At 40.2% G+C, this 27,081-nt stretch overlaps 1 protein-coding gene across 19 annotated transcripts in view; it reads right to left on the bottom strand.

Moving 5' to 3' along the window:
- ARID1B (AT-rich interaction domain 1B) overlaps window positions 1-27,081 on the bottom strand; it is a 351,760-nt gene that overhangs the window by 158,060 nt on the left and 166,619 nt on the right. For 15 of the 19 annotated variants that reach the window (XM_083607913.1, XM_083607919.1, XM_083607902.1 and 12 more), the window contains one exon: window positions 5,164-5,205. The exons of the other annotated variants lie outside the window; for them this stretch is intronic. In XM_083607913.1, the coding sequence (XP_083464039.1) occupies window positions 5,164-5,205 (42 nt within the window). The remainder of the gene's footprint in view (window positions 1-5,163; window positions 5,206-27,081) is intronic. 19 annotated transcript variants of the gene reach the window in all.

The raw sequence follows: 27,081 nt of genomic DNA, 5'->3' as shown, positions 1-27,081 counted from the left end.
TTTTTCAGGAAAATTTGGAAAAAAAGTAGGGTGTGGAATATTCAAGTATATCAAACTATCCCCCCCCCATTTTTCCGGAAAAAAACAGCTTTGAAAAAAACCAGGGGGAAACCTGGTTCCCCCCAATTTTTCCGGTTTTTCCCCAGGCCTTCCCATCTCTACTCATACCCTTCTTTCAGTAGAAGCTACTAGACTGGAGTGCATTATGCAGACAGAAGGAGTGTATTTGTTCACATAAATTTTTACTTCAATTAAGTCCATCATATCCTCCCCTGCCCCCAACTGAACCAGGTTTTAGAAATATTCTCTAATTCAATGTGGCTAAAAAGAGTTCTATGGTAACTTGGTGATGAAGGAGAATAAGATACACTAGAAATTACAAGGTAAGTGAATTTCCAATTTCTATTCTGAGCAGTAAAAGCATTTGGGGAGCACTGCACGTTATTTCACTGTATCAAGGGGTTGCTGTGCACTCCCTTTGGATGCAGAAAGAACATGCCCAAAAATGATTCTGCAGTATCACCAGAAATGCTCATAGCCTATAACATGCCTGGCATTTTTTAAAGCAGCAAATGCTATTACTAGACTAACATAGAGATGGAAGTTGATAGATCTTGTTTCTTCATAACTTCCCATGCAAAAAGTTATATTTCACCAAATACATGGTTGGTTGGTTGGTTGGTTGGTTGATCGATCAATCAGTTTGATTTCTTAGCCGTTCTTCATCACAAGACCACAGGCTGGGTTACAACAATACAATTTAAAAATCAAATAAAGCCAGTGCAAAGCCAGTAATACAACTTAAAACAAAAAATGGGGTGGCTCCTAAAAATATATCTCAGCTATCAAAGGCCAGGATGCATATGGCCTTTGCTTATAATATCAAATAAAAATGATTCAGAGATCACTGAATGTAGGTTTCATATGACTACTAAAATCACAACATCTGACATAGAACAATTATTTTAATTGTGAACCTCATTAGAAAAAATAACAACTCGTGGTTGCCACAGTGGAAATCCTTGAATGCATAACTAGTTTTTATATTCGCTTTTCTCAAAAGAGAAAAGAAAGAAGAAAAAGGCAAATATTTCTATTTTAATTTTTAGTAGCCATAGAACCAACACAACCTGCACACTAGGAAGCCAGTCTATGGTGGGTGCATGCATTGGGTAATATAGAGGAGCTATATCTAAAAAAGATTTATGTTTTCCAGTCTTGTCTGAGTACTTCAGATAAAACTACTGATTAATAATCAGAAATCTGTTTTCACACCTGTGCAATATTCTTGAAGTCAGCAAAGGTTGCATGCAAGGTTAGAGCAAAGGCATAATTTAGAAGAGGGTATACATTAAATACACTCATCAACAAATCAACGGAGTCAGTACTTAAAACACTCAATCGGATAAAGGTTAATTGGCTTTAATAAAACTTCACTATCCTTTCAAGATGTGAATGGTATTAGCAGCCAGCAGATGGCAGAAGCAGAGGCTGCTTTGAATGCTTTCCAGCAAAAGCCATGCTAACAATGTATGTAGCTATTTTTCTTTCATCCTAACTTGCCTTTCACAAACATGATCATAAAGCATGTATCAACCAGCTGAACATTTTCAGGTTTAGTATGCAGAAGAATATTTAGGTAACAGTTGGGTTCGTACCAATTTTCATCTTTACCCCTCTCACCTTACCCATGCCATATGTATATGGGAAGAGGATGTAGCTTAATGGCAGAACACATGCCTTGCAGGCAGAAGTCCCCAGGTTCAAACCCTGGCATCTGCTGGTATGACTGTGAAAGGCCCTGTCTGAAATCCTGGGAAGCAGTGTACACAAGAAATAATCAACCTGATGCCCTTTAGATGTTCTGGACTATAATTCCCATCATCACTGACCGCTGGCCAAGCTGGCAGATGCTGATTGGGTACCCCTGATGTACACAACAAATAGAAGTGAGATAGTTGGGCTGATTGTCTTACAAGGCAGCTTTATGTGTTCCATATTCTCTCACCCTAAATTTATGGTCACCTAAGTGGGTGAGTATAAATACCCTGAGAAAAAGATTAAAGAGCAGACTAAGCTCTAATCCAAATGTTGCAATACACTAACTGAACTCCACATGAACAGTGTTCTAGTATTTCAAGCAGATGTGAGAGAACATTATGTCCACAGGGAGCTCCGGTGTTAGCAGGAACCTCTTCATTAGCTCCAAGTATTGGGTTACCCACATTGCATGTGACACTGCTATTAGCACTTAAGCTAGTGAGGAAGCTTCATGTGGGCACTGCAGTTCATTACACAATAAGAAATCTTTGGACTGGACTGAAAATACAGAATTGCATAAAAACAATTTATCTGATGAACTGAGACAATCTTGTGGCATTATACTTCGTCTGATGCAATGATGTCTGCTTTATGGAATCCTACGGACCTCCTTGTAACACCTCTAAAACAAGAGATCCCTGGTATTCCACATATTTTTTTTAAAAAGAACAGACCTTAATATTATTATTTTACATAGTGCCAGTTATTTATGTGTTTTACAAAGAGTGAGAGAAGAGGTCCTCAGTGCAAGGGGGCTTACACTCTAGAAACAGACACAAGCGAGACAGCAGAGAAATAGGAGCAAAATCAAGGCAGGGGGTAAACATGGGGAAGATTATGGTGGCCATACCTCCCCAGGCTTAGCTATCATAGCATATGGGGACCAGAGGTTTGTGCCAATTTACAGAAAAAGTGGGTTTTGAAGACAGATGATAATATATGATTAATCTTCCAACACTACATTAATTCTGTTGAACGCTGTACTAAAGGTTTCTTCTCAGAGTAACTCTTTGATCTACCTAAGATTTTTGGAATGAAATATGTAAAAATGCACTTCCAATAAGAGGGGAAGAGCACAGAAATTGCCCTTTTATTCCCAGTTAGAATGCTACATTTGTTAAATACTTTAAAAGAATACTAGAGCAGCTCTATTTGTTTTTCATAAATTATTCCAAGACAGCTTTTTAGGTATCACAAGAAAATACAGGCAACAATGTTCACTTACTATGCTATGCAGTTTGTTCCTATCACCCACTCTGCTACATGCACTTCCCTCATAGTAATTGGGCAGTGTTACCAAACAGGAACTAAAGGAAGCTAGGAGATCACAGATTAAGATACCTGGGAACCAGTACTCTGTCTTGACTACAAAGAATATATATTTACAAGCAATTAAGTATCCATTCATACTGGATTGCAGGATATTGTAGGTACATAGAACTATTATTGTTCCATTGACAAAAAGTACACTTCAAAGATTATTTAAAACACAGACAATATGTTTAAAAGTTAGAAATTCAACTTGAAGTCATCGTGCAATCTTATTTATATCTTCAGTTCTGACTGCTTGTGATTTATTGGTGTTGGCCGCTAACCCTGTAAGATGCAGCCAGTGTAGAGCATCCAACGGGAAGTTCAGTAGAAAGTGCGGTGTTTTATAATTTTCTGAAGTTTTGGGAAACAGTATCTTATACTATCAAGGCTATATTGATAGGAGAGAGCTTTGGACTTAAAAAAGATATATTGAAAGCATATGAATGTACGCAAAGAAAAACCAAAGAAAAACCAAAGTCACAACCATTCCTGCCTTAATTAAAACATACATCAGTTTTTCCATCTGTGCAAAGTTAGCCATTAAGCTCTGTTTGTGTGTGACACTGGCCAAGGGAAGTGCTTACCCCTGCAAGCAATCTACACATGCTTCCTTCCCTTTTAAAAGCACTTACCATATGCATTGGCTCATTCGCGTGTAGACTTAGTGTGCCAGCCGTTTGCCCTCCTGGGTCGCTGATCTGCTAATGCTAAACATGAGCGGGTTGATGCATGTACTAAATGCATTTAAATATGATGGGAAGAAAGTGTAACATTTACATGGTAAGTGCTTTAAACCATGGCCTTTGTCACATATAAAATGGGCCTAATATGATTGCCAACTTGCAACTTTAGCCATAAAATAATAGCAGAGCCTTCTCCAGAATGGGTCAGGCAATGAGAGCTATTGGCTACAATAATCTTCAGTAATACTTCTGTTTACTCAGCTAGCATGAAGGATTATAGAGATGATTTTGCAAGAGCTGACCCTCCAGCTTTATTAAATATTCAGTGAATGTTCTGTATGCACGCTGCGCCTTAAAACAAAAAAAAAAAAGACAGAAAGCGCTACAGAATACCATATGTTAAATACTTCACATAACAGTAGAGCAGGGCTACTTATTTTTAATAATTTAGTTTAAATCAGTTTATCAGGTATCACAACATAATAAGGGAACAATGGTAAAGCATGCTGTCATAAATATTTAGTAACTTTAACAGTGTAAATTTGGATTTTTTCCCAGTTACCAGAGTTAATTTTGTGCATGGTTCTCCCTTATGAATTTTGAAATTCATTCTTTTCTTACTGATTGTTCTACCTTGGTGATAATGCCGCTGTTATGCCTTTCAGAAGTATCATATTATACGGATAATTCAACAGCAGGAGACTCGTGATTTAGGCTCATGTTCCCAAATTCTTCTCCCTCTCTCCATAACCATTCTCTCTTCTCACTAAGTGTCTGTATAGCCTACACACAATCTGTTTTGCCTAGGATCATCTGCTACTAAGTACGCTTAAGAATGAGATCAATACCATAATGTGCATTATCCAAGATTTCACAAATAATTGAAATCAATGTTTAAGTTTGTGAAAGTATGCATAGAACCTTCACAAGATCTCTATAATAACCTAAAATTCCAGACAGTACAAATCAGAACTACCAAACTGGTCAGACATCAACCCCCTTACAACGAAAAATGGCTATTAGTACACAAATGCAAGAGGCTTATTAAACTCCAGAACTCTATGAAACACCACATTCAAAAGTCCCCTCTTTCCATTCCCCTATAACGTCAGCTTTTCCAATCTGTGTCCCCTCAAAACATTTCACTTTGAAAATAAGTGGAACACCACAGACCATATGAAATGCCACCTGCAGAGTATTAAGCCCCAGATGTTGCTTGAACTAGTGGATTTGAATCAAATATTGATACAGTTTTTGGGGGTGGGGAATAAATTTTTATGCAAAATCAAATCAACCATCCTACATTGATGACACCTAGAAAGTCAAAACTTCATCAACTACAGACCTTGAGTCCAAATGAAGCATCCTCCGAGGCCAAGACTTCAACCTGAAATTATAAGCAAAAATATCATTTCAAAGGTAGTCACTTAAAAATATCTATTGACCAGAATAACAGAATCCAAGGAGAAAACATATGCTAGAACAGAACTCACTGTGTAATCCCATAACACAAGCTGTTTAGACACAGAATAGATAGAACCAAGATATGAATTGAATACACTCAAAAATGCCAATCGTCATTTGGGGAAGGTCGGCTGTCAAAAACTAGAGTTCTCACCATAATAAAGATAGCTGAAGAAAATGTTGCAGTGTTTTATACTGTTCAGGGGCAGGGGGAAGCTAGATTGGGGTCTTCTGGTAGATCTCTGGATGATGTGTGGTAGATCAGCAAGGATTTCTGACATCCAATAAGTCAGGCTTTTTAGAATTTCTGATCTGCAGTAACTCATATGCAAATTTGTACTTGCACTTGCAGGTCATCCCAATGCTGTGGCTCATGGAGTGGGTAACTGGCAATGCACCTAATTGGCAGATAAAACTCAAAGCAGATTGTGCCAGTCTGAAGTCTGCCCAAACCTGCTGAATACTGCATTCGTGCAATATCCAGTTCAAGCAAGAAACACTGTTTGCTTCTGGATGAGGAAAAGACAAAGGGCTAAGCATATCAAGACAGTGGGCAGGTTTATTGGTGCAGTTTATACCAAAACCTAATGATGGTCCTTCAAACTGGTTTTCTGTTAAAAATAAGGTAATTATAATAATACACACACTTCTAAATAGCTGTCATGGATTCATCCTCAAACTGGAATTAAAATTATGCATTAAGGTTATACATAATTGGAACCTTAAATAATTAAACAAGCACACACACTACATAAGCATACGGAGCACTTGTAAATTTGTGACAATCAAGAAGGTAAAATATATATATATATATATATATATATATATATATATATATATATATATATATATATTTATTAATACTGTTGAATGACTTTCAGCTACAAGTAAGGCTTGGACATTCTTTCTTGAATGATCTTTCATTTCTTCGTGCCATATCTCACAAATGCATACACAGACACACTCCAACGCTAACCCTCTACTTTTGCTCTGGAAGCACCAAACTCCTATATCCAATTTATATAAATAAATGCATAGGCCTTAGTAAATACAAGCGACAAGAGCAGCGGGAAAGAGGGGCTAATCAAGGGTGCAGCAAGTCAGAATTTAGGGAAATTACCCTTCAAGTCAATGGACAGGGAAAGGAGTTATCAATTCAGAGCACAAGGAGCACAACTTGCCCCAGCCACAAACTAAAGCACTATTCTAATCTCAAGTTTATGAGATGTTGCCTGGCTTCAATATTCCTGCACCAACTTACATGACAGAAAAGAAACAAAAGTGGAAATCGGGCAATGAGTATAGTCTCACAGAATCCTGACCTGCCTTGAGCAAAGCAGATTCTGCAAACAACAGATTTGCTCTCCTGGGGCAGAAGCCGCAGCTGCTGGATTGCAAGAAACAATGAGGCATAGAAGCACAAAAGAATGTGTGCATGCTGTTATAGGATCTAGTAAGGCCAATATGGAATTGCCAGTGATCTACTAATGCTAAGATTTGAATACACATGTTCAACTTTTAAAAGAAGTATTAACTTCTTACCATACTTCACAATCAACTGGGTGACATGGGCTTTAAATAGGCTTGCCTGTTCTGGAAGTGCATCCTACTGATTTCAAAGACACTTACCTCTAAGTAAGTATGCTTAGGGTTTCAGCCTTATGTCCACATCTGTATTCTGGGCTGAACTCTGGAGCAGAATTTCAATTTAATGTCACCATATCTAAAAAAAGATTTCACCACCTAAATGCTGAAGCTCCACAATAGTACATGTGACTTTTAAAAGAAGGATCTGACAGGCTGCATCAACAAGGACAGGGAAAGGGGGCTGACAAATTAAAATAACCAATAAATGCATTTTGCAGGTTCAAACAAGGTGCATTCAATGCTCAAAACAACTGGCAGAAAACAGAGCATTTCATCACACTGGTAAATGTATACTGTATTTTTCGCCCTATTGGACGCACCGGCCCATAGGACACACCTAGTTTTCAGGGGGGGAAATCAAGGGAAAAAATATGATCTCCCCCCCGCAGCTCTGGGAGCAGCGGACAGGCTGCACGCAGCCTGTGCGCTACTCCAAGACCTTCTCCCTGCTTTTGCGGGAGGTGGCAGAATTCCCCCACCTCCCGCAAAAGCCCACAGGAGCCGTGCGCGACTCCTACGGGCTTTTCGACCAGGAGGGAGAAGGGACTGAAACGGCCATTCAGTCCCTTCTCCCTCCTCGGGGAAAAGCCCCCAAGAGCGGCGCGCTCTTCAAAGGGTGCGCGGCTCCTGCGGGCTTTTCTACGAGGTGGGGGAATTCCCCCACCTCCTAGAAAAGCCAGCAGAAACCGCGGAGCCCCTTTAAAGAGCGCACGTCTTTTGCCTGCTTTTGCGGGAGGTGGGGGAATTACCCATCTCCCGCAAAAGCCCACAGGAGGGTTCGAGAGTAGCGGGAAGGCGTCGCTCGCCTTCCCGCTGCCCCCCAATCTCTGGGGCTGGCGATGGGGGAAGCGCTGCTTTCCCCACCGCCAGCTTCAAACCCGGGTTGGAGAGTAGCGGGAAGGCGTCGCTCACCTTCCCGCTGCCCCCCATCCTCTGGGGCAGGCGATGGGGGAAGCGCTGCTTTCCCCACCGCCAGCCTCAAAGCCAGGTCGGGGAGCAGCGCTAAGGCGTCACGCGCCTTCCCGCTGCCCCCCATCCTCTGGGGCTGGCGATGGAGGAGGCGCTGCTTTCCCCCACCACGAGCCTCAAAGAGCAGACTCTCCTGGCTTCAACGGAAGCAATGCAAAGCCTCCGGAGCGCAGGCTTCGGAGGCTTCGCGTTGCTATCGCTGAAGCCAAGGAGCCTGCATTCGCCCCATAAGACGCACACACATTTTCCCTTCATTTTTGGAGGGGAAAAAGTGCGTCTTATAGGGTGAAAAATACGGTAGATGTAAAAGTTAAACCACAGAAAGTGGGAGGGGGGAGATCACAGGCAGAATTAGAATCAATAATTATGTTTGACTCTTTAAACAATACATCCATTTACAGCCAAGAGATGCATTAACAATATTGTCTACAGAGCAGGCTCTAATTGGAAATCAGCTAATCTGGGCAGAAAGAGAAGAGAACATTAAACTAGTTTGATGCCATATTTTTGAAACACTATCCAAATTCTTAAATTAAAATGATATGGAACTGACTAATTTAAAATTATTAATTTAAATTTTCTCCTGTTAGACCACAGAAGCAAAAAGAGACAGCTATAACAGCAAACAGTTAAAATCTGAGTATGTTTTGTCTTTCATATTTCCTATGTGGAGCTTATGAATTTAACTCAAAAACTCAGCATGAAGTCATCAAATGCTTCTAATTGCAAACAATTGTACAGAATAACACAGATAATGTCAATTCTTTTCTTTCTTTTTTTAAGAAAGTAAAGAGCAACCATCAAGTGCTTAGATGTAATGCCCTGATACAATATTTCATGTCATGCCAAGGACAATCCAATAAAATACCAACATGTTCTTTTTGTTAACAGGAAATGATCCCCATCCACCACAACATACAGTTGTATCTTACTCTCTTTAATTTGCTCTTCTTGTTTAAGTTTGCTTTAAGTACTGTGAAAGCACATATGTAGTTGTAATGTCACATAGAATAAGTTCTGCTTAAACTCAAGCAAAATTACAGCATCATGCAGATTGTAGGAACTGCTTTTCTTAATAGTTTAAAACCATGCCTGGGAGGAATCACCCTCTAGTGGAAACTGCAGGGTACTTCAAACACCTTGTGAGTGTATCTTGTAACATACCTAATAAAAAAGAATAAGGACACTTCTCTATATTGTTCATCTGCTTAACGCTCGTGGCAGTGGATAATGAGTTTGGCTATCAACTGAACGTAACCTGTCACTAAATAAAGGCGGTCAGTAGCTGTTGTTGGTGCTACAGAATTGGAAACATGCAAACTTGCCATTAACAACACTGAAAGCTTTTAAACTATTTCCCCCCACAAGCAGAGGTATCCATTAAAAAACCTGCCTGCTTTTCATTTACTTTTACATGCTGATACTATATGACTGTTGGTTATCCTAGATGTGTATTTAGCTCCTTAGGACACAGACAGCAGGCGGCAATATAAACTGCTATAGATTTCTAATAGCAGCTAACATTTCTGACTGATAAAGGTTTCAGTGGACGTCTTAAGTCCTGAAGTGCTGTTGGGCCTGAAACTGGGTTAGCCGGCTCTGCTGGTGGAGGAAGAAACAGAGGAGGGGGGCTCTATTGTAGGAACAAGGGTGGGAGGAGGGAAGGATCTCCCTTTACCACCCTGACTTCTGTCGCTTTCGAGTCACATTGGAGGGGAGAGCCTCAGAAGACAGTAGCAACTTGAACAGCAACAGGAGAGTGCAGTCATGTCACATAGAACTAGTTGCCACCTTCAGAGATGGGAGCAGACCCACCCACCACTATATACTGCATACTTGCAATCTTGATATTCCCACAAGATGAGAGGGTCTCATAAGTGAGTATGCACAACTCATTTTTTAAAGCAAGGCAGGACAAGTGCAGAAACTTGTTGGGACAGTCTCATCACTTCTGTTTAGTTCTAAACTTTTTGCCCTGCTTCTATACCATTACTTGCCACTACAAGTAAGAGCCTCTGTGTGCTGAGCAGGAGCCAGGAGAGTGAAGTACCTCCCTGTTTTGATCACTGTGACCTCCAATTATGGAGAAAAGTCAGTAAATTCATGTTCAAATGCACCATTCAACAATACAAAAATGCACTTTTCATTATTCTAAATAATTCTAATTAAGAATTTTACAAACATCCCTGATCATTTAGTTTGCATGCCACTTCTCCTACAGAATTTTAGGAAACTTCTGCTTGGTTCTCTCTATGCACATGTAAGCACATTAAGACCCAAGTGTCAGAACTTTCCAGAAAGAAGCACAAAGAAGAACACTGCTTCTTCATAAATGGAAAGCAAGTATGTATTCTGTCCGATTGCTAAGTGTCTAAGTAGTGTCATTTCACGTCAGTTCAACGTGGTCATGTCACCCACCGTCTTGGATTTTTATGAAACTTGGTGTACACCCTTCCCTTATGACTGAAATAAACCCCCTGAAATTTCCCCCCTCTATCTCAAATGGTTTTGATTTTATAGCGCTTCAAAGTTTCATGAAATCTGCATTTCTGTCCCTCTTGAGATCCTCGGCCTTGCGTACATTTTATTTCTCTCTCTCCATAACCAATGATCAGATCTCTTTAAATTTTTACACAGAGCTCAATAACATGATGAGGACTTCAGGAAAAAATATACCAGCTGTGTATCCATAGCTGTGATAGAAAAAATTAATGAAAACAAAGTTGTTCATCTTAAAATTTAAACTAATACTGTATTGGTTATTATAGGTTATTATAGGTTTGTTTCCCCCCGAAAGTGCAGACTTGTTTTTAGTTTGGGGGTATTTAAAATTATGAAAATTGAAGACTGGAATAAATTTACGTAATATTTAAAAGGATCATTGTAATCAATTAACAACACTAGCAGTATTGTAAAAAGCTATGGATTGCAGCAAAATTGTACCCAGTAGCCATTTTTTCTCCACGATGTCCAAAAAACGTAAAATTTTTCTACAAGACATAAAAACCCTATAAATTTCATTCTTCATCAAGAAAAAGCATGTCTTTGCAATAATTTTCACCATCAAAAACGTTTGATTCCATCATGCCCACACGCTGAAAATTGAGGTTTTCTAAACCTAGTTTTTCCACCCAAAAAACTACATTTATATTAAAAAAAAATAGGCTTTTATAAAATCTTTTGAGTGCTGGTGTATTTTTTCCTGAAGGAGGAAAGAGATACGGTCGTCAAAAACCTGAAACCATACAAAGCCCCAGGCCTGGATGGCTTTACAGCAGAATCCTACAAGAAATTCAAAGAACCCCTAATGCCTTACATGACCTGCCTATTTAACAACATCATAAAAGGGGGCCCCATTCCTAAAACCTGGAACTCCTCCAAAATAGTCTCTATCCCAAAACCATACAAAAACAGCCTCAAGTAGAATCATACCGCCCAATCTCATTAATAATCCAAGACTACAAGATATTAACATCCATCTTGGTTAACCACCTAAAAAAATTCCTACACAAATTAATAGCCCCAGACCAGACAGGCTTTGTCCCTGGTCACAATATAACAGACCCCATTAGGAAACTACTGAATCTGATTGAACACAGCAAGGCAACTGAACTCCCATTGATGATTATGTCCCTAGACATCCTCAAAGCTTTTGATTATCTAGAATGGAAATACCTATTAGCAGTACTAACAAACATGAAATTTGGTCACAACTTCTTACAAACCCTCAAACAAAATGCTGGACTAACAGCATGGACTCTGATACCATAGCAATCCAAACAGGCGGCAAAACAAGGATGCCGACTGTCTTCCTTCCTATTCATCCTGGCTCTGAAACCTCTAGTGATCCGAATCTGAGCAGCCACAGGCATCAAGGGAGTGGAAATAAAAGGCAGAACCTATAAATTAGGGCTCTTTGGAGACGACCTGATGGTCATAGCACCAGATCCCATAAACACAGCAACCACCCTAACCAAAGAACTCAACACATTTACAATGGTATCGGGCCTACAAGTAAACTTTGCAAAATCTGAGGCTATATGTTTCAACACCCACATATCCAAAAAGAATTTGCCAACATCACCAGGCAAAGTGTCCCCTAACCCCATCCCCACTAATCCCTCTGATTCACCACCCACTATTCCACCAGCACAAAACTTCCAGATAAAAACCTGGCAAGCCAAAGGCTCATATCACCTAGTAGACTTCTACAAAAAATAACAAACCCACATCAACACAAGAAATGCAAGGCAATCTAGGGGACATCCAAATGCCCTGGCTAACACAACACCAATTACATGCCTTCTTAAACAATCCAGTAGTAAAATCAGCAGCAACTAGGCTCTTGACAACCTTCGAAAACCTCCTCCTAACAACAAAGGGGCACGGCAAGGGGATGGTATCCACAATATACAAAATACTGCACCAAAATTCCACAAACCCCTTCGACGTAATCAAAAAACAATGGGAGGACGACATAGGCTATGAAATTAACCCACCCAATGGACTAGAATGTGGTCTAAATCTCCCTTTAAATCCCTCTCAGCTAAAAGAAAAGAATTCACCCTGAAACTCACTTACAGATGGTACCTAACACCATGTAAACTAGTGCTGATACGCCCAGGAGTCTCACCAAAATGCTGGAGAGGATGCATCTCCACAGGCACAAAGCTCCACATGTGGTGGGAATGTCCCAAAATCCAACTCTTCTGGACTTCAGTAATATAAGAAATAAGCAAAATAACTAAACAAGTATTAGAAGTCACCCCAGAACGGGCCCTACTGAACATCTTCCAAGATAATAATGCTCACTCACATTATAAAGAGCTGATAACCCACCTACTCTTAGCAGCCAGAAGCATCATAACCAGACACTGAAGAGACCTGTCAGGAGTAAACATGAACCAATGGTATCAAACAGTATGGGAAACAGCCTTAGTAGAAAAACTAACCAGTAAACTGAAACTGACATGGGGACAAATAGAAGACGCCTTTATCACATACATAGCCCAGCAAGACAACAAGAAGAATCTGTCGACATCATACGAATCAATATGGCTAACCTGACCCAAAAACCCACCGTCACACTCTCTCTCTCTCACACACACAGACAAACAAATCTCACTACAGCCAACCAAAGGCAATCAACCAAACCCTAGGCCACATCCAACTTCTCTCACCACCAAGGAAATATAACAAGTGAATAGAAAGCGAACCCACACAAGTGACGCTGACACAAAAGCCCACACATACACTAAGAAGAATAGAAGCATTACCACCCCACCCCACCCCCTCACTACCCTCCCCCTCTTTTCTTCCCACCTAATACTGCATGCAACACTAATGTTTCACAACAAATGAAACTGATCTGTAGAAAACATAACTTGGAAAAAATAGACAATGCACATATTTCTGAAAACTAAGAAATCTTTAATAAAAATTATTATAAAAAACTAGCTTACCACTAAATCCTAATAAAGAAGGGTGCAGGGTGATCTGAAGCAAAAGTGGGCAGAATTTAAAGAATTTCTGGCCCAGGAATTTGTTTTGAGTGCCAAAAACTGAACTGAGCTCACAGTCCTTCTATATAAAAATATAGTCAAAATACTCTACTTTCCTCATTTCAGCACTGTAATTTTGGGAAGGGGCTGTTTATTTTGTTGTTGCCATTGTTAAACAAGTTGAGAGTCAGAAATCCTTGCTTCTACTTCATTCACTCAGAAATCTGCAGGTATACCAGTAGATCCTAATCCATCTTCTGCTCACCATTACTAAACTATGTTATGAGCAGGCAAGAGTAGGTAGCCCTTATCATATGGAGAGCCAGTGTGGTGTAGTGGTTAAGAGCGGTAGTCTCGTAATCTAGGGAACCGGGTTCGCGTCTCCGCTCCTCCACATGCAGCTGCTGGGTGACCTTGGGCCAGTCACACTTCTTTGAAGTCTCTCAGCCCCACTCACCTCACAGAGTGTTTGTTGTGGGGGAGGAAGGGAAAGGAGAATGTTAGCCGCTTTGAGACTCCTGAAGGGGAGTGAAAGGCGGGATATCAAATCCAAACTCTTCTTCTTCTTTTCCTGAGAAACTGATTCTCCCAGTCAGTATTTATCATGGTGGGGCTCCAAAAGCCCCATCCCAGCCTAAGACAAGTCCCCAAGGAGAAAAATTGCTTGGGAGCAGAGGTCATAGTAAAATTGACAAAATCATAATGCCTCTAAAGCAAAATTTCACAAGGAAAAATCAACATAACACAAGGAAATAATTTGCGTTGGGTGCTTTCCCCCTCTCCCACAACTGATATTAAAAATCCTCAAATCCAAACTTGGCCTTTTCATTTGTGTTTAGTTAGGTCAGCTCCTCCAGATTTCTGTGGGAGTCTGCAAATGAGAAGTCTGCCTGTAAATTAACCCTAAAATATGACCAAGTATTAACACTGAACAGCAATCTATAGTAGAGGCAGCTGGTGTGACAAATTAGTATAAATACTTTCAACAAAATATTTAAATGAAAAGTCAGTGTTATTTACATGAAGAAGTACCCTTCTCTGAGCTGGCTATAGAAGGTCTTACTGTGCTAGCCTTGCAAGGGGATAAGAGGAGGGGGACAAAGCTGGATTCTCTGGATGTATTTATTAGCTATCAGACAAAGGTCTTCGAAAAAGAAGGCAGAGACTTTTACTACAGCCCACAATAATTCCATTCATCTCATTCCTTGAGCTGATCGTTCAACAAAACAGTATCATAATAACTTAAGTAACAACAGATTCGTCTCTGCCTCTCACAGTTCACTCGCACTAGTAAAGTGGTCTATAGGTACAGAGGGTGAAATTTTGAATGCACACAAGTGTGCCCGTGCAATACATATGTACATCTGGAGATTCTGAGGGGTTGCTTCAACTTCCAATAGGCAAGAAACTGCAATTCACATAATAGTTGGCCTCTTTGGCTGAAAGAAATAAACTACTCTCGTCATGCAGTAGTTTTGGGCTGTGAATCGCTCTAAGATGTACGGATAGAGGGCGATATACGAATTTAATATATAACAAATAATCATAAACAAAGGGTATGAAAAAGAAGCAGCCTTACTCTGCTATCTTTGCATGAACTGATTGCCCACCATAGCAAAAGCATCACAGGTGTCCACCACCTCTGCCACTACCATGTAGGTTTCTCAGTCAAAATAAAAAATAGCAAGCCACCAATAGCTTCCATGGTTCTGTGACAGATGAAATTTCGGTAGCAGATTAATGTTTCAGTCTAGGAATGCTAGTACGTTAAAAACAAACCCAAATGCATCACTCAGCAAATCTGTAGCAAATCCATATGCTCTTGCCAGTGGTTCAGCCAACATCTTAAATGTGGCAGAAGCCATGCTATTTTTCTAGAAAAAGAGGTACCGAAACTCACCATGAATGCTTTCCTTGTTCTCATATAAAGGTGAGAAAGGTGCCGGAACTCAGTTCCAACAAGTTCTGAAAAAAATCCCTGGGCAGAAGTACCCACCCTCTCCATAGCAGCAAATCCAGGTCCAGCAGTAGTATCTATTAAACATATTTCTAAGCCTTAACAAGAGATGTATGCTTCCCAGAACCAATCCTCTCACTATCCTGTATTCAGATGGAAGACATGTTCCATTTTCTGTAATCTGTATCCATTTATAGAGGTCACAACTGAATGTCTCTCCTAGTGCAGGTCCCTCCAGGAATAATTTCCCATGGTGTACTTGGCTAAATGTTCCCATGCTGTCCAAAAAGAAGTCCTCAGATGATTTTGAAACACCAAACATTTCACTTCTTTTCATTCCAAGTGAAGGTGATATGGCAGGTAAGGAAATCCTTTCACCAGAAAGATCCATGGAACTGCCAAGCAATGATTGAAATGGAATGTGAGGATCTGATTGAAGACTATTAAAAAGAAGCTGTAATATGTACCTTTTTTAAAAAAAAATCCCCTTTAAAATTCTAACCAAAAGGCTCATTCTTTGAAAAGGCTTTGTTAATTAACCTACAGGGACTGGATCTAGTTTTAGAAAATAGGTTTTTTTAAAATAGTACTGCCTACATTTGAGGAGTTCTATATGGGATAGGATTTTAAAAGCACAGCGGAACATTCTCTCTGATTTTCAGAATGGTACTGTTGTAACATTTAATCCGTTTGTTGCCACTATTTTTTGGGCAATAAAGGAACATCATGCTCAAGGCGTCCTCCCTTACTACCTTTCCTCAGCCCTTCCAAGTCCTTCACAATACAACATCTGTGGGTGTTACACTTTTCAGTAATAGTGAAATAAGTTCTTATTTTATTTTTGCATTTTCTATTTTACAGAAACAAATGAGTTCTTTTAAGGCAGGGTTGCTTTTAAAATTCCAGTGTGTGTTCATTCTGTAATTGGGAACCTTACTTCCAATACTCAAAACAATTTATAGAGAAATCTTCCCCAAAGGAGAACACAGCATTTATCAGTTTGCTTCTGCTGCTTGCCACTGGTGAGTCAGGGACTGGGGACAGAGCAGCCAGGACAAGGCATTTATGAAATGCTGCTATTAATTGTGTATCTAAGGCAGTCCGCTGGGGATTTCCAAACAAGAAACAGACATGAACATTACACGTTTTTAAAATGAGGCATGTGCTCATGCAACAAACCCATGACTGGGTTTCTGACGGCAAATCATGGAGGATATGAAAGAATGAACATTGCAAACTGACTGATGGGAACAAGGGTATCTGTGCTCTGCTGCTCCTTGTTACAGATGGCCTCACCTATGTTGTTGGACTATGACTCTCTTCATCTCTGACCATTGGCCATGCTGCCTGTGACTGCTGAGAGTCCCATCTGGAGATTGACAGGTTCCCCAACCCGGAGATTGGCTCCAGGGAAAAGGATGCTCCCAAGTGTGCATCCATGAGTTGCTGGTCGGAAGTGGTTGGCACATTTCACTCAACTTTAATATCTCTCACCGGGGTGAGCCATAAATCAAAATCCCAAAAGATTGTGCTTTGACTATTTAATTTGGGAAGGCCTCCACTTCCTGTAGAAGCCAGTCATACTTTTCAAGGAATTGCATCATTCTGGCGATCACTATGCTTAATTTATAGAAGGTGGAAATAATTAAGTCACATCTGCAGACAGTGATCAGTTGCTTCCTATGTCCTTGCTTATTGAGCTCGTAAGAATGATAGGAATGACATAATATAAATCATAAAAGTGTACAAAGTCTTTTGCTAGCTTACACCCACAATTAGCTTGGCAGTGACATCATAGCAGCAGATTTGAACTCACTCTGTCAGCAGTCAGGCAAGGCAGAGTGGTGCTACAGTATCAGAGGACTCTGGTAGGAGATGAGTGAGCTGAAGAATAAAATAGGGTCAATTCAAATTTAACTATTCCAGCTTTCTAAACCATGCGGCACACGACTAAACAACAAACCATGCCTATGGACTCAGAAATTCTCAGAAATTCTCTCATCCAAACAACATGGACATCGGTTTCCATCTCATGCAGAAATACTGTCCTGCCCAGGAAATACTAACACGTGCTTTTGAAAAGAACTAAGAAAGTCAGACTTAAAGTAAGCGATCTTGCTTAGTGTCTTTCCATGTGTAAAGAGAAATCCTTAATTTCACAACTCATCCCCTGGTTTTACAGATATAAATCCTGCAGTTCAAAAGACACGTGGTGTGCACAACCAGATACTTTATGCTGCTGGATGACAAAAACCGAATATGTATTAATTGTTATAGAAACTAATTAGTATGCATGCTTGTTCACGAAATATATTAATTAGAAAATTGGAAAGTTGATTTAAATTATTTAAACCAGGTCTTTTTCTTGAGTGATTTAAATCAACTTGATTTAAATCAATCTACCCTGCTTGCCTGCATCTCACACTTGCTTGTTAATTCTCCTCATTCTCCTTATTAGCATATTCAGACAACATAGCAGCTCAAGGACACAGCTTGCTGAAACAGCTCTGTATTTAGACTAGGCTACAACAGAAGACACAATACTCCCTCATATTGTTAAATACTATTTAGCAGTACAAATCTCTCATGCTCACATCTACTCATTGACAACAAATTTAGGAAGGCATTAACATGTTTGCCTACATTTCAAATAATTTTTATAATCCTACATATATGTACCCCTTTTATTTCAAATTGGCTTATTCTCAAGTGTGTATAGGACTGCAACTTAAAAACCTCAATTCTGCTCCCTCTAATTTTCAGTGATTATTCAGCAAAATTTATCGTGAGTATAAGTGGTAATTTTTACACATGTTTTGAGCATGGCTTTGTGTAACCCACTTTCTGGGATCCTATTACATTTTGCAGAATACCAGGAATAGAGTAAAGGCCTAACATGAAGTAGATACTATATAACTAAAACCAATTGTCATAAGTGAGGTGGAAAATACTACTTATTTCAGCACACTGCTTTTACTGGGAACAGCTTAAGGAGACAACAGACACATTTAGATGACAAAGCACTACAAAAAATACTTTCCAGCAGGACATAAATGACTAGTTACTAAAAGAAAAACAGACTAAACTAAACTGAATTAGTTTTCTCTTCTGACTCAAGTCTTGTATACACAAACACATTGCTATACTGTGCAAGCAGCACCATGCTATACGGGGCAGCTCACCATGACAAATAATTGCAGTGAAGCTAAGGCACTGTGCTCCAAAGCAATATTCAGTGGAGACAAATGGTTAAGAGACTATATCTGGTTATTTTCATTCTAAATAAAGCACATACCCCCCAAATGTTACTAACTATGAGATTACGATTATTTCCATTACCAATGCAGTCTGTCTAGTAGGAAAAAAATATTTCATTTGCGATCACAACAAACTGAGAAATAATAATTTGCTGGAGGCAATTCAGGGAATTCTATGGCTGAAAAAGGATTAGAACCCAAGACTCCTAAGTACCAACACAATAATCTTACCACAGTCTATTACCCACAAACTACTAAACTGTTACACTGGTATTTATTTGTTCCGTGCCAGAGAACAATAGGAGCTTGAGAAAGGGTCACACCATCAGAACATTTGTTTGAATGTTAATTACAGCACTCACATTTTGAATTTCAAAGAAATGGGACAGAGGCAAATGACCTGAAATATAACAGTTTAACTTGATTTGTAAAATGTGTGGTACAATCCTGGGGCGTTTACACACTAGCCCAACTGAGATGAATGGAAGTTCCACAAGGGTACTAGTGGATTTGCAAACAAGTCTATATTCATTTCACTAAAGCTTGCAAATGAAAAGGTCCTAGCTGATTGCACCAAATTACATTTACATACTAACCCAGTTTGCACATTATGGAAAATCATAGGTAATGGTTTACCATGAACTCAGAGATCACTTCCCTCCTAAGCATGAGGAAGCAACAAAATACAATCCCTGACTGAGTGTTATGTCTGAAATGGTTTGTCATGGTTTGTTTAATCACAACAAACTATGATAGGAGCCCAAGAGCAATCCTTTGCTAACCAGCCATGGTTAAGAGCGAAACTATGAAAAACTAAGCCAGGGATTGTGGTTTGTTGCTCTCACTTACACTATAGGTAAATCAATAACTACGGTTTATTGTGACATGCGGATGATGCCACAATGCAAAATGATTGTTTTTTAAAAGCTATTTGTGTTAATTTCATCTCTTGCTCAGTGTTTTACAGCCTGATCTTAAACATGTTTACTCAGAAGTTCCACCAAATTAAATAGGACACATATGTGCCAGACATTTCAGCAATCTACTGTTGTATTCTGGAATCATGCCACAGGGTCAGCTACACCCTTCTTGTTGATGGCATGCAGATATTCTCTACCACAATTCTCAAAAGTTGTCCTTTTGCCCTTGCCTACCCACATTATGGTTACAGTAGATAGAACAGATTGTGGAAACTATTGTGGCATCTCTTTATTAGCTGCGGCCAGCAAAATTAATGCAAGGATCTTGGCGAACAGTCTCCTAACAATATCCAAGCCCACCCTTCCTGGATCCCAAAATGGTTTTCAACTTTCCAGGGCAGGGGTAGGCAACCCCTCAATATAGTCCGGCCTACCACATGGTCTGAAGGATGGTGGACCGGCCCATGGCTGCAAAAGGTTGCTGACCCCTGTTCTAGGGGGACCGTTGACATGATTTTCATCGCTCGATGGCTTCAAGAAAAATGCAGAAAACAAAACCACCCCCTGTATATGGCATTTATTGACCTGACTAAGGCCTTCGACACTGTAAATCATAATGCCCTGTGGACTGTCCTTCTGAAATTGGGTGCCCAGATAAATTTGTGAACATTCTTTGGCTTCTCCATGATAATATGACAGCAACAATCACAGATAACAATGGCTCTCAAAGTGAACCATTCATGTGGGATCAGGTGTTAAACAGAGTTGTGCTATCACCCCAACTCTATTATTTTCATTAGTATGATCCTACATTTTTTCGAAGAGAAACTCCCCACCGGAGTAGAAATCATATATCGAACAGATCGAAAGCTCTTTAATCTGAGTAGGCTGAAAGCAAAGAGTAAGGTTACCGTAACTTCCGTCATAGAGCTTCAGTATGCTGGTGACAACGTAGTGTGTTCACAGTCAGAGGATGACCTCCAAACTATCTTAAATATCTTCACAGAAGCTTATGAAAAGCTGGGCCTATCGTTCAACATCCAAAAAACCAAAGTGCTGCACCAACAAGCACAAAACAAACCCTTTGCAGCAGCACAAATCCAACTCAGTGGTGTAATGTTGGAAAGTGTTGATCACTTCTCCTACCTGGGCAGTTATCTTTCCACAAGGGCCATCATTGATGCCGAAATCCAGCATCGCCTGAGCTCTGCAAGTGCAGCTTTTTCCCAACTGAAATGCAGAGTGTTTGAAGACCGGGACATTCGCAGGGTAACCAAAATGCTTGTTTACAAACCTATTGTACTACCAACCTTACTGTATGCTTATGAAACATGGACCACTTATAAACACCATCTCCAACTCCAGAAAGATTCCATCAACGGTGTCTCTGAAAAAATTTACACATCACTTGGGAAAACAGGTGAACTGAAGCCAGTTTACAGGAAGAAGCAAAGACTGTCAGTGTCGAAGCAATGATTCTTCAACATCAACTTCGTTGGACTGGTCATGTTGTTTGGATGCCCGATTATCATCTTCCAAAGCAACTACTCTATTCCAAACTTTAAAATGGAAAGCGTAATGTGGGTGGGTCAACAAAAGAGGTTTAAAGACTCTCTCAAGTCAAATCTTTTAAAAATGTAGTATAAACACAATGATTGGGAAACACAGGCCTGTGAGCACTCCAGTTGGAGAATAGCCTTTAAAGACACTCGAGCTCAGGATGAAAGGGAGAATTCCTTGATTAACTCCCACCGTGATTAACTCCCACCCGGAAATCTATGTCCCCACTGTGGAAGGACGTGTGGATCCAGAATTGGCCTCCACAGTCACTTATGGACTCACTGTTAAGATCATGTTCATGGAAGGCAATCTTACTTGGCTACGAGTGATCACCAAAGAAGAAGTTATAGTTATAGTAGATTAAGGTATTTATGTCATTTTGCCAAAATCTAAATGTGTACATGCATCTCCAAATTTACATAAACAATATAATCCTATATATATCTACTCAGAAGTAGACCCCATTTAATTCAAATACTTATTCCCAGTCCGTTTTGTATCAGATTATAAAATAAACTCCTCAGTTCTGCTCCCTCTTATTTTCAGTGATTCAGCAAAATTTATCATAACAATGGTAATTATAAAAATGGGAAATATTATGAACAGTATGGTGTCTGTATACATCTGGATAGGCAGGATAATTGTTTCTATTTCTCAATATTAGCAACAGATTTAATCTCAAAAATATCAACCATTCAATAGCTAAAAAATACAACTTTCTTCCAACTTGTTCTTTCACATACCTTAAAAAAGTACTTTGGTAGGTAAGAGGAAATCTTGGTTAAGGCTGACAGAAAAAACTACAGCCAGAGGTGGGGGGGATAGTGCAATCTCACATCTCCCAATCTTCTGTATTGTGTGATCTGCTTTTGAAGCAGCCGCTTGCTTTTGTTTTTAATTGCTGCTGATTTTGCTTCTTTGTTTTGTTTTTAGGTTGTGCTTATGTCTTTTTTATACTGTATTGACTCTATGTAAGGCACCTTGTGTATTTTTGTAGAAAGGTAGGGTGTAAATTCAGAAATAATGATAATATCTTCTGCTCTACAGATTAGAACACAAAAGTATAAAATTGCATCAAGACAAACTGCTGTGTTTCCTTTATGCTGTCTTAACTGCTGCAGAGTTTTTAAAAAGCAAAGACAATACTATTCCAACTAAAGCTAGGTTAAGTAACCAAATAACATATACTTAAGGCAGTCAAACAATTTGTAAAAACACTAAGGAAAAACAGAAAGCTTAAGTTTCAATTATGTACCATTTCCCCCCAGAAGTTTAAATGACATTTTGTTTAATTGAGGCAACAAAGATGTAAGTTGTTTTGTGCTGCAGATAGCGTAGGTATGCAAGGCTGGAGTGGCAAACACAGGCAGATCTGTCAAAGGTAACAGATGTATCAAGAGCATGAAGTGATGTGAAGGTGATAATTGCTTACACTGAGAAAGGAAAGGTGTTTCAAAAGGAGAAACTGTTTACAAAAGATCCAATAAATCCTTGTTGCTCAAAAGAGCCTCTCAAATAAAATTTGGATGAACCATGATATGAAAGGTATATCGTATTGGCCCCAATATAAGCCACACCCAAATATAAGCTGCATCTTAAAAATTGGAAGGGGGGGGAATACCCGAATATAAGCCGCTCTATTCCTTGCTGCTCCTGGCTGCATACTTGGGGGGGGGGGGGAGCTGTGCTGCGTTGCAGGTGGCCTTTCCTCTTCCTCGCTCTCTCCCTTCCTGGCCTTGGGGGAGAGGACGGGAGACTATGCACAGGGCGGGCGCCACTTTGCCATGCTCCTGGCGCTGTTTGCCCCACATTCCTGGCTGCATACTGTAGGGTCACAAATATAAGTCACATTTTAACTTTTCAGGGTTGGAATTCGGGGGGAAGGTGAGGCTTATATTCAGGCCAATATGGTAATTTCCCACCAAAATGTTTCCCCAGAGGAAACTCATGTGTCATGGTGGTGGTGATGAAGATAACAACAACAACAACAATAATAATATAGGGTGGAAACCATATTTGTTTATTCAGTGGTCTGCCCAGTTCACATATAAAGCAGATGGGTGGAGTTTGATGATATGCAGAACCCTTTTCTTTCCTAAACTCCCTTCAGTCCATTGCTTCAGGCACTTTTCTTCTGGTCTGGATAAAAAGCACCTGGGGCCACAGAGTTCAGAGAGGTAAAGTGAGGGGAAAGGGCTCCTCTCCTCTCCATTTTGAACAATATAAAGTTAGATCCCACCCTCATTATATTTGTGAACGTGACACTTCTTATAAAAATTATGGCTTCAACCATTATGTATAATTTGGTTTTAACATTTGGTCTGGAGAGCTCGATTTAGTTCTTAAGCATAAACCACATCCTTTTAGAATTAACATCCACAATATAATCCTGACAGACTATTCTTCCAAGAAGGGCCATTTCACACATCATCATCATCATCATTAAAATTTGTATATCGTCCTTCATCTGGAGATCTCAGGGCTGCTCACAACATAAAAACAAAAGATAAAAACACAAAATACCTAATAAAAAGAAGAACACCCCCCCCCCTGCACAAACCAATCATCCCCTCCCACAAACACATTTTAAATAGTGCAGCATAGGATGTTAAGCAGCCCAAGGCCTGGTTGAAGAATGTTTTTGCCCGATACCTAAATGTGTATAATGAAGGTGCCAGCCACACCTGCCTGGGAAGAGCTTTCCATAAGTGGGGAGTCATTGCAGAAAAGGTCTGCTCTCCATGTTGCCACCCTACAGACCTCTCTCATGGAGGAGGCACACAAAAAGGGCCTCAGATGATTATGATTGTAGGGTCTGGGTAGGTTCGTATTGAGAGAGGCAGGCCTTAAGGTTTGAAGGCAAAACATGCTAAACTCCCTAATCTGCAACTAACAACCATTACCTCTTTTCCCAATATAGATAATCAGTACTGTATTGGAAAACCAGGTTGCAGTCCCCGCCCCCTTCAGTCCACAAGCACTGTATGAAGTGGAGAGTGATGTGGTATAAGGGTTAGAATATAGCTGCCCAGGAACACTTAGCACAGTTGGGAGGAGGGTGTTTAGAAGCTTCTGCTTCCATTTTTGCTTAACCACAGGTTAATGATTTGAAAAAAGCAAACTACAAACCATGAATACCTATAAGTCATGGCAGTAGCTTCAAAGGATACAAGTTACTTTAATTAAAACTAATCACAGTTTAGAGTTCAGACCTAACAGTAAACTGTGGTTAATCAAAAACAGAAGCAAGAGCTTCTAGTGTCCTACTCAATCAAGGCCATGCTGGAGGAGAGGGAAGCATACAAGCCCCAGACTTGCTACGTTCATACACGGTACACTAAAGCATGGTTTAGTGTCACGTCTAAACATGGTCAGTGAATGCTTAAACTGTTCACAATATAGATCCTTTACAGCCCCATAACTTCTCATCTCCAACTATGAAGCTAGAAATCAATTCACTACTCTACAGTGGAAATGGGGGAGACTACAACTCAGTGGCAGAGCATTTGCTTTGCGTACAGAAAGGAGAGCCACTGCCAGTCAGTTTGAACAATACTGAGATATATGGACCAATTGTCTGATTTGGTATACTATAGCTTTGTATGTTCCTATGACAACAAGTGCAGTTTAGAGAGATTTCAGTAGAATAAGCAGAGTTTTTTGGTGATTCAACAAGCAAGTCAAGTCATGCAGGTTAGGAGAACAATTGCTCTCTCCAGAACTTGAGCCAATTTCAAGGGGCATGAATGGAAAGGGGGGGGGGGAGTCCTGTTAAGCAAGTGTGTGCAGCTTCCATTGGTGGGACTCATTAACTGAACCCACCCTTATTTATTTTTCAACAGCATTTTTATACTACCGATTAACAAAAGGTTCTGGGCAGAGTAGGAAAAAATATAACAATTCAGCATGAAAAAAGTTAAAACAGCATCTGACTAGAACCTGAATAAAACTAACTACAGGGAAAACAGCAGTACCCAATGTCTGAAAAGCACTAAAATATGTTTTTAAAACTTAAAAACTTAGAGAAATGCACCTATTTTTAAACACCTATATCCCCCAAGTCTAATGAGATGCAAGCAAACAGATAACTAATAAATGCTGGCGTACATATTAACATACAGCTCTAAAATACAGGCTCAGACATGCACATGAGATTACCCAATGTGAAAAGCAGCAGTTCTGGTGATCTCTGTAGAGAGAATGTTTCATTACTTTTTCTCTCTACATATGTAAAAATCCATAAAGCTAATGGAAGTGTAAACACTTCACAATACACCTTAGACATTTTCCAAGCCCCACAACTGAATCTATATCCTCCAATTATGAGGTCTGCATCAATTCTCTACTCTGGAGTAGAAACGCCAAAAACTGAACTTAGATGATGCAGCTCATTTTACATGGGCTTTGAGGAAATACTCAAAGTGTACCCTCAAAGGTGAAAGGCTAGTGCTTTAATCTCTAAACTATCCAGACTTGGAAGAGCTTTTCAACACTTTCATGTTTTCTAGAGCCCATTTCATGCATACAAATGTACCACACACTTATTTTCAGAAGAAGTTGGTTCTTTCAAATGTAGAATGTGTAGTTCAAAGCAAGGGGAAGCTAGTCATTGATAACTTTTGCTGTAATTGGTCTTTCAATGAGTTTACAAATAACTGTGTTATCATAAGCCTTTCCACAAACCATTTTAGTCTAAGGAGGGGAATCCCAACATGGTTCTGCCCCCAAAACATAAACACTTTTTTTTTAGTTCATTCAGAGTACTACAGCTAGCATTGAAATCTATGGAATGGAAGCCAACACATTACAATTGGTACAACAGTCAGAAAAACCATTAAGTAGTCTGCTGACCTTCAGCAATTTTCAGTTGATTGGGGGGGTGGGTGGAGAGAGAGAGAGAATTTAGGAGCCACTGCTTTACTGGGTAGATTCAGACTTAAGTCATCCTTAAGAGTAAATCTGACGCGGGTGGTGCTGTGGGTTAAACCACAGCACCTAGGGCTTGCTGATCAGAAGGTCGGCGGTTCAAAGCTCCCGTTGCTCGGTCCCTGCTCCTGCCAACCTAGCAGTTTGAAAGCACATCAAAGTGCAAGTTGATAAATAGGTACCGCTCTGGTGGGAAGGTAAATGGCATTTCCGTGCGCTGCTCTGGTTCGCCAGAAGTGGCTTAGTCTTGCTGGCCACATGACCCGGAAGCTGTATGCTGGCTCCCTCGGCCAATAAAGTGAGATGAGCGCCACAACCCCAGAGTCGTCCGCGACTGGACCTAATGGTCAGGGACCCCTTTACCTTAAGAGTAGATCTATTAAAACCAACAGGTCTTATTAAGTCCCATTGATTTAAACATGTCCATTCTAAGCATGTATACACTGGCCTTGTTGAATTCAACAGGACTTACTTATTCTGATAAATCATGGTTAGGGTTGCACTGCAATTCTGAATCCAACTCATTAAAGGTAAAGGGAACCCTGACCATTAGGTCCAGTTGCGGACGACTCTGGGTTTGTGCGCTCATCCCTCTCTATAGGCCGAGGGAGCTGGCGTTTGTCTGCAGACAGCTTCCGGGTCATGTGGCCAGCATGACTAAGCCACTTCTGGTGAACCAGAGCAGCGCATGGAAACGCTGTTTACCTTCCTGCCAGAGCGGTACCTATTTATCTACTTGCACTTTGACGTGCTTTCCAACTGCTAGGTGGGCAGCAGCTGGGACCGAGCAACGAGAGCTCACCCCGTCACAGGGATTCAAACTGCTGACTTTCTGATTGGCAAGTCCTAGGCTCTTTGGTTTAGACCACAGCGCCACCTGCGACTCATTACCTCCCACTTAAAATGACCTATACAAGCAGAAGTTCTTATGTTTACTTTACAGTGTCAGAAACTGAGATATGAAAGCTAGGCGCTAAATAGCACCTTAAACCTAGGGTATAGGCACAACAACTCAATGTCTAGGCACACTTTTTTATAAGAATACAAAGCTGAAAATGAATG

Source organism: Podarcis filfolensis (assembly GCF_964270895.1).
Source record: "Podarcis filfolensis genome assembly, chromosome: 3".
Taxonomy (NCBI): Eukaryota; Metazoa; Chordata; class Lepidosauria; order Squamata; family Lacertidae; genus Podarcis; species Podarcis filfolensis.
The sequence above is the reverse complement of the archived record's forward strand: the minus strand, read 5'-3'. Positions and strand labels throughout refer to the sequence as shown.